The sequence below is a fragment of the Vitis vinifera genome, chromosome 16 (genome assembly GCF_030704535.1).
Source record: "Vitis vinifera cultivar Pinot Noir 40024 chromosome 16, ASM3070453v1".
In the NCBI taxonomy this organism is placed as follows: Eukaryota; Viridiplantae; Streptophyta; class Magnoliopsida; order Vitales; family Vitaceae; genus Vitis; species Vitis vinifera.
The window spans coordinates 18,777,210-18,786,243 of record NC_081820.1 but is presented as its reverse complement, the minus strand read 5'-3'; the positions used below and the strand labels follow the sequence as shown (position 1 = coordinate 18,786,243).

The following is a 9,034-nucleotide window of genomic DNA, read 5'->3' as shown; positions in this document are numbered from 1 at the left end:
ATTTTTGTTCAATGTAATTCAGAAACTTTAGGTCAATCAGACATCTTTCATGAACCGGAAGGAGTTTGAAACATGGCACGGTGAAGGGACCGGTTCATCCTCCCCGCCACCAGTCCCATGTACCTCATATCCATTAACCATAAGCTTCCTGCTACCGCCACCGCCGCCGTCGTCTCTGCGTCGCCACCTCAAATACCATCTCCTCTACATTTTTGTTTAATTTGCTTACTCTATAATTCCTTATTTCATTCACTTGGTCTTTTCCAATCCCAAGATTTTCCCTCATTTTTCCATCTGGTCCACAATTTTCCCACTTTGGTCTCTCCCCAACAATGAGAGTCTCTGCCTGTCGACCCATCTAAACCCATCTCTGAACGATCCGCAAGCCATGTTGAAGAAGGGGCTGAAGCCGCGCCGCCTCTTCTTCACACCCAAAAAAAATCTTGCAACTTGTTCTCCCGCACTAGACCCACCGCCATCTTCAGCCCCCACCACCGAACATCATAACAAACTTTGCTTTACCCTAACTGACCGCCTCATTCGCCGCGGGGTACTGTCGTTGGGTCAGCAAGTGGTTCGGAGAATGATCAAGCAGTCTCCGTCTGTTTCAGATGCAATTTTAGCCGTTGAGTTTGCCGCAGCACGAGGGTTGGAGCTTGACTCCTGTGGGTATGGTGTGCTTCTGAGGAAACTCGTGGGTTCGGGTGAACACCGTTTTGCGGAAGCGGTGTATCGTGATTATGTTATAGCAAGAGGTATCATCCCTGACTCGGAAACGTTGAATTCTATGGTGATCTGTTACTGTAATTTAGGGAAATTGGAGGAAGCCATGGCTCATTTTGATAGACTATTTGAAGTCGATTCTTTTCCTTGTAAACCTGCGTGTAATGCAATGCTTAGGGAGCTTTGCGCCCGAGAAAGAGTCTTGGAGGCGTTTGACTACTTTGTTAGAATCAATGATGTTGGAATACTTATGGGTCTTTGGTGTTTCAATAGGTTGATTGACGGGTTGTGTGACAAGGGGCACGTAGATGAAGCATTCTACATGTTTGATACAATGCGTGAAAGAACTGGGTTGCCAGCTACCATTCATTTGTACAAAACTTTATTTTATGGTCTCTGTAGACAAGAGAGGGTGGAGGAGGCCGAATTGTTTGTGGGAGAAATGGAGTCCGAGGGGCACTTTATAGATAAGATGATGTACACTTCACTCATTCATGGATACTGCAGGGGCAAGAAAATGAGAACAGCGATGCGGGTTTTTTTGAGAATGCTGAAGATGGGTTGTGACCCAGATACTTATACTTACAACACTTTGATTCATGGGTTTGTAAAACTTGGATTATTTGATAAAGGATGGATATTGCACAACCAGATGTCAGAGTGGGGACTGCAACCCAATGTTGTAACTTATCACATTATGATTAGGAGGTATTGTGAAGAAGGAAAAGTGGATTGTGCTCTCACACTTTTAAGTAGCATGAGTAGTTTCAATTTGACTCCTAGTGTCCACAGTTATACTGTCTTAATTACTGCACTTTATAAAGAGAACAGGTTAGTGGAAGTAGAAGAATTGTACAAAAAGATGCTGGACATTGGTGTTGTTCCTGATCATGTACTATTTTTTACCCTTATGCAGAAGCAACCAAAAGGGCATGAGCTTCATCTTGCTCTCAAGATATTGCAGGCAATTGCCAAGAATGGATGTAATTTGGATTTGTGTTTGCTCTCAACCTCTGCTACTCATAGTCCTACCCAGGATGTGGAGCAAGAAATTGAGTGCCTGCTTGGGGAAATTGTGAGAAGGAACTTTGCTTTAGCTGATGTAGCATTTGGTATTTTTATCAGTGCCTTATGTGCAGCAGGTAAAACTGATGCTGCTTTGCTTTTCATGGACAAAATGGTAAGTCTTGGATGCAGGCCTTTGCTTTCCACTTACAACTCCTTGATCAAGTGTCTTTTCCAGGAGAGGCTTGTTGAGGATGCCAAGTCCCTAATTGATCTAATGCAAGAGAATGGCATTGTTCCTGATCTTGCAACTTATTTAATTATGGTACATGAACACTGTAATCATGGGGACTTGGCCTCTGCATTTGGTCTTTTGGATCAGATGAATGAGAGGGGACTGAAGCCTAGTGTTGCTATTTATGATTCCATCATCGGTTGTCTAAGCAGAAGAAAAAGAATTTTGGAAGCAGAAAATGTGTTTAAGATGATGCTTGAGGCTGGTGTGGATCCTGATGCTATTATCTATGTCACAATGATCAGTGGCTACTCCAAGAATCGTAGAGCTATTGAAGCTAGGCAGTTGTTTGATAAAATGATAGAGCATGGCTTTCAGCCAAGTTCGCATTCTTATACTGCTGTTATAAGTGGATTAGTGAAGGAAAACATGATAGACAAGGGATGCTCATACCTCAGTGATATGTTGAAGGATGGATTTGTGCCAAATACAGTGCTTTACACCTCTCTAATCAATCAGTTCTTGCGGAAGGGAGAGCTTGAATTTGCCTTTAGATTAGTTGATTTGATGGATAGAAACCAGATTGAATGTGATATGATAACATGTATTGCATTGGTCAGTGGTGTTTCCAGAAATATCACCCCTGTCAGAAGAAGATGGTACCATGTAAAGAGTGGGTCTGCAAGGGTAAGAGAAATATTGCTCCATTTGCTCCATCAGAGCTTTGTTATCCCAAGGGAAAATAATCTAAGCTTTCCTCGTGGTTCTCCCCGCAAAATAAAATACTTTGCATTGAATCTGATGCAAAAAATTAAAGGCTCTAGCTTTATGCCAAATTTGTATCTCTATAATGGGATTATTTCTGGGTTTTGTCGGGCGAATATGATCCAGGATGCATATAATCATTTTGAATTGATGCAAACTGAGGGTGTATGTCCCAATCAGGTGACTTTCACTATTCTTATTAATGGGCATACCAGATTTGGTGAAATTGATCATGCAATAGGATTATTCAATAAGATGAATGCAGATGGTTTAGCTCCAGATGGAATTACATACAACGCTCTAATAAAAGGTCTTTGTAAGGCTGGGCGACTACTTGATGCATTGTCAGTGTCACATACAATGCATAAAAGGGGGCTTTTCCCTAATAAGTCTTCTTATGAGAAACTACTCAAATGTCTTTGTGCTAGTCATTTGGGTGTTCATGCCTTCAAGATATTTGAAGAAATGCTTTCCCATGACTATGTACCTTGCTGGTATAACTGTAACTGGTTGCTTTGCATTTTATGTGAAGAACATCGATGGCATGAAGCTCATATAGTTTTTGATGTAATGCTAAAGCAAAGAAAATATCCAGATGAACTGACGAAGAGGCTTCTGGTGGAAGCATGCAATAAGAAAATTTTCATGATTGAGGAAAATATTTGGGTGTGAAGTTGGACACCAACTTACCATACATACTTCAGCATTTATGGAGCTTGGTGATATGGGGCTTTTCCTTTGGTAACTCCATATTCCTTGATCAACTCATTGTTCTTTTTTCCTTTTGTGCTTCCTTGTCAATATTCTTGTTTTTAAATTCAGCAAAGAATACTGGACATGGAAAATTAGCTATGTCACTAATTTGTATTGTGCATTTTTTCAGGGGGGAATGGAGCTTGTGTACCTATTTTTGGTGGCTTGCCAAAGAGCTATTCTAAGTTTGGCTGGTAACCAGCAGGTAGTTTTTCAATCTTGATTTAGATGGATCTTTTGTTTCGGTGGGAAAATATTTGTCATTAACTGTATTTGAACCAATTTATTGCTACTTTCATATAACAAGTAGAAGTGCAAATGATTGAAACAATATTTGAAGTAGATTATGAATTCATGAGCTACTAAATACTCTTGCATGCAAGTATTCACACTTTTACTGATCATTTATAGAGATGATTATAACTCATGCGAGTGTGGATAATGTAGGATAACCTACAGTGGTATCTACAATAAATAAGGTGAGGTAGTGCTTTGCATCTATGTATTCAAGGAGGGGAACAAGAAGTTGAAATTATCAGAGTGGGGAAAAAGTATAAAAAGTGAGAAAAGAAAGAGAAGATAGGAAAAAAAGGATTGTAAAGCCTTGGAATCTCAATAAGATTTTCTAAAAGTTTCTCCTAACTTCTGTTTTTCCTTTTTGGGATTGCTCCTTTCCATGGTAGTTGAGGATGGGTAACTAGAAATGAGATACTTTTGCTAAGAGGGAGCCCTCCTCTCCTATGGAGTTTGTTGAGGAGTTTTCTTTCTACATGAGTTCCTGAGATATTGCTTTATCTGGGGTGGGTTTCATTGTTATATGGGTTCTCTCTCTCTCTCTCTCTCTCTTTTTGGTTGTTGTTGTTTTTCTTTTATGAAGGGTCTTTTATCCTTGTTCATCTTTTTCAAAGTTCCAGAGTTAGGAATGGACCGTTTTATAATTGGAAAGAAGTATAAAAACGCAAAATGCATTTGCAAGCTCTTTTGCTTATGATTTGTTAAGGATGATTTTTATTTGCAACTTTTTCAGAATTTATTTATTGATTAATTTTATATTGATGTATTGCTGATTATTGCCTTAGGATGTTACTATGAAGATCATCCTGGGCTATTTTTATTCTTTCTGCAAATGGTGCAATTTTGAATGTTAACCTTCATCAGCCTAACTCTTCTGTAGGTACTTTAACCAATGAGGTGTTGCTCTTTTCCTTTTCTTCTAATGATTTTTCTAAATGAGCTGCATCTCGTCTTTCAAGGACTAATGGATGTGTTCAGTTGTTATTCTGTTGCATTCAGTTCTGTACTTCCGTGCTTTACTTGTATTTGAGTGGTTGCCTTTGTAGTGCATTGTTGTGTAATGAAAGTTTTAGCAACTCCACATCTCTATTTCTACAAGCACTTAAACCTAGGTGAAAGATTTTTTATTTTCATATCCTTGGACCAAAATATTGCCAAAAATCAGTGAAAAATCAAAGATATATCAGGTATTGGTAGACCCCGATACAATATGGAAATATCCCTCATTCAGTGGAGGGCTTGGCAATTGATTCTAGGCCTCCAACGTGGAATGAAGGGCTCCTAACTGCTTGGGTTACCTTGCCCTTTAGAGTCTATTACATAAATTGAATATATTATTTGTCTTCCCAAATTATTTTTCATTCTCTTATTTTTAAATTCTAGCCAACAAATTTTTAAAAATATAAAGCATAGTAATAATCTTATTATTAAGTCTTTCACCATATCTTTTATAGAATAATTAAATACAAGAGAAATATAAAATTGTAAATAAGAATATAAATAATTTTAAACAAAAATGCATATTATAAATAATTTTAAAGAAAAAAAATACATATATCTTTTATATCTTGAATATTAGATATATCATTATTTTAATGTTAAATGTGTTTCCAAATTCCACATATTATTGTTGAATGTCACAAATTATATCATATATATATAATATTATTTTCTTCAACAAAACATTTTCAATATGTGTATTATTGCTTATTTTATTATTTCTTGAAGTTTTTCGGTTTCCTAATATTTCCCGATATTTCCATAAAATCCACCCATTGATACTTCCATAATGCCCAATATTTTAATACTTAAATCACAAGTCCTGTCCCGATATTTCTGTAAAATCCACCCATTGATACTTCCATAATGCCCGATATTTTAATCCTTGAATCACAAGTCCTAAGGGTACATTTTTTTTTTTTTTTTGGGGCTTCACCTTATTCTTTTAGTGCCTTATACTTGAACGAGGTCAGTCCTTACTTGGGCAATCATCTTTGTTCCTGCTCTAAGGTCCTTATTTGAGGTGTGTAAGAGATATTTTGTGTTCTACCACTCAGCGTGTAGCTGTTCAGAGAATTCTCTCTTTTTAGCGAGTTACAATGAAATGCCTTTTGCCCATACTTAGAATCTGCCGGTTATTCCTGAAATTACTGAATTATTCCTCCCCTTTTTATTTGCATTCAAGAGCTGAATTTTCTCATCATTTTTTCATTGCTAATACTTCTCTTAAGTTATATTCAAAATTCTTATTGTTTCTGTCTACTTCTTAAGGAGTGATCAATCTTTTGTTTTCCTTCAATTGTTTCTCTCACTTGCAAATTAATTATTGAATTTTATTTGAGAAATACCCATTATTTTCCTGATGAATCTGAAATTTGAATCCCAATTGCCACTGCTGTTGTACCAAGTGTTCTTTTATTTCTGGATATACATGGTGACTATGGATACAAAAACAGCCTTCTCTTGGGCTCTTTTATTAAGTGTTTTGGGGTCTTAGTAGAACATGCCATATATGCCAGCAAACACTGAAAAGATTGGGTTAATTTTATTCACCTCTCTTGAGGTTTGGATTAAATACACCTACCCCCTATTAGTTTGAAATTTCATCAAATACCTTCCCTTCCCTTCTCATTTTTATTTTATTTTATTTTAAGGGAGATATTTAATGAAATTTCAAATTCATGGTGGCTAAGGTGATGTTTGTTTTTTTGACTTAATTTTAAATAAAACTCAAAACTAAATAGTGTTTAATAGTGTAAAGAATTAAGTTGTTTGTTTTTAATATTTTATTTCTATTAAGTATTAAGAAATAAAGAAAAACTAACATGTTCTTTTTAGCATTCAGAAAAAGCCATATATTTTGGCTTTAGCAAAAAAATTTAAGAAATAAATAATAAGTCAACAAAAAGTAAAAAAACAAACAATCTAAAATCTGAAAGCAAGTTGCTTTCAGCAAAAAGTAAAAAAAAACACCACTTAAGTATGTTTAGCTTAAATCCCAAGGGAAGTTTACCTATCAAATAAATAAATAAAAAATTCCTGAGGTAAGTGAAATTTACCCTAAAAAGATCTAGTGATGCAGAAAAGGAACAAGTTTCAATACCCTTGTGTAGTTGTATGCAATGTTTAAACATGTCTAAGCACAGATACCCAAAGTTTCTGACCACTCACCTCAGGTTCCCATATTGTAATGTATGGAGTCAGCTTTATCCGATGTCCAGATGCATACCTGCACTTGAAAGTTGAAACTCATACCAAACCATGAAACAAAGTGCAACTTGTACCTATGCGATACGCAGAGGTCCTGGATGCATTGCATCTTAGATTGTGTTTGCTGGTAATCAATATGCTTAATAAGCATGGATGCATATGAAGTGTAACTTAAAGATAGTGAAGATGTAACCCATGTTGAATCATTTGTTTAGTAAGTTAGCGATTGATTAAGCATTGACACCATACAAATCACAACTATTTACATGGCTGAACATGAAACACCATGCGCTACTCAGTGTCATTATCTCTCAATGAGGAGAAGAAAGAGTCAAAACAACTGGTTTTGACTGAGTTGCATCACTTGAGTGTATCTCAGGTAAAGGTTTGTATTCTACTGTTTGAGGTTTTTCTTGAGATCTCAAAGTAGAGAATAACCTTTCACCTTCATATGTAGGTTGATCTAGTGGGGTCTTCTGCTCCAAACACCTAATATCTGTTTGATACTCGTATTAATGTCAGCAATCATTCATCCATGTTATATAGTGCATAAATACATTTTCCTTTCATTTTTACTAACATTTGCTTTTGGCATAGGTTGTATGCATGTTGGGGATTTATATTTATTTTTTTATTTTGTTGTGGGGTGGGGGGGTGTCCATTTTGGAAAGTATTTTTGTTCAGTTACACCCAGGGAATCTTCAGGAGGATAGAAATAATCTAGGGAAGATAATGCCGAAAGACTTTCCTTAAGCCTTGGGCTTTTGAAAGCAAGTTAAGGAAATGTATATTTGAACCACCATTTTGGATTGTTATAGAATTCTAACTTTTGAAGTAGGCTACTAATGGTATGATAATACCTTTTACCCTTCTAACATTTTCTGGCTTTATCACTCAGAGAAAAGATCTAGCTTCACATACTGTTGTTCTTGCAGGGTCACTTTGAGATATTTCCTTGGTCTGGATCATGTATGCCTACTGAAAGCAGAGGACAAAGAGGAGATCTGGCGGGGATGAGCATCTCTTTGGCAGGTCCAGATGGCCGTGTTCTGGGAGGAGGACTTGGTGGTCTATTAGGGCTGATGGCCCTATTCAGGTAGCATTTTTCTCTAGTGATTAACCATTGTGTATCATTTTCCATTCTAATGCTTTTATCAGTACTGTTTTGACAATTTTTTCTTTCAGGTCAAATACTTTCTAGTATAATATTTTAATTCTTAAATATTAAAAGGTGAATATTAAACAAATATTAGATGACAATTATAACCATTCTATGCTGTTACAACTGGAAATAACATGATAAACCTTGCATGTAGTAATATTTAACCGTTTTTACGCATTCGTTTATAGTATGTAGAGAAAATCATGTCTCCAAATACTTCTCTAGACTCTTAACCATTTTCGATTATGACAGGTTCTGGTGGGAAGTCTTCTGCCAGGCCACCAGCAGGAGCAAAAGCCAAACAAGCAGAGAATTGAGCCTGTACAAGCTGCTATCCCAACTACTATGAATTCTATCCCGAAAGCCTGAACCTCACATATCCCTTTTCCTTCCATGGGGACAGCTGGGCTTCTCTGAACTCCATGCAGGGCTCAAGGAATCCGGATGGTGACCATAAATTACCCTTGTCTGAAGGGGAAACTAAAGGTCCTAGTCAATAAGAAAATGAGGCTTCTAGCTGATCATCATTTAGGTTCTCCCTTGAATGATGTGTTGAGGCTAACCTCAACTTCTACCTTCTTAGGGTTGGTGGTCTTTCATGAGCTTTGAGATGATGTGGAGGTGGGTCGTAGATTTCATGGGTTGAGAACCCTTTTTCATTTTCATTTATTTATTAGTTGCGCTTTCGATGTGAAAATGAAAAGGGAAATGCAAAAGTATCTTTCTTATGTTATATATCGGTGCTACTATGGAAAATATGTTAATACAAACTACTGAACAAAAATAGATGAATGACATTGGAATTTTGAAAATAAAAGATTCAAGCATTGGTGAATCATGAGCTCTTTGCTACAATCTATTGCTCATGGATGGGATTGAATTGCCAA

At 36.6% G+C, this 9,034-nt stretch overlaps 1 protein-coding gene across 2 annotated transcripts; it reads left to right on the top strand.

Annotated features, from left to right (window-relative positions):
- LOC100248078 (pentatricopeptide repeat-containing protein At5g62370) lies at positions 1 to 8,982 on the top strand. Of its 2 annotated transcripts, XM_019226093.2 has the most exons (5): positions 23 to 3,469; positions 3,612 to 3,686; positions 4,561 to 4,651; positions 7,921 to 8,081; positions 8,400 to 8,982. In XM_019226093.2, the coding sequence occupies exon 1, from the start codon at positions 389 to 391 to the stop codon at positions 3,398 to 3,400; it is 3,012 nt and encodes a 1,003-aa protein (XP_019081638.1). In that variant the 5' UTR covers positions 23 to 388; the 3' UTR covers positions 3,401 to 3,469; positions 3,612 to 3,686; positions 4,561 to 4,651; positions 7,921 to 8,081; positions 8,400 to 8,982. The 2 variants fall into 2 exon arrangements, with proteins under 2 accessions (XP_010662380.1, XP_019081638.1); XM_010664078.3 differs by lacking the exon at positions 4,561 to 4,651 and having other exon boundaries at positions 1 to 3,469.
- The last annotated feature ends 52 nt before the right edge of the window (positions 8,983 to 9,034 follow it).

What these genes read in the sequence shown, in the direction of transcription:
- LOC100248078 (XM_010664078.3), top strand. Translation starts at nt 389, where the DNA reads ATGTTGAAGAAGGGGCTGAAGCCGCGCCGCCTCTTCTTCACACCCAAA.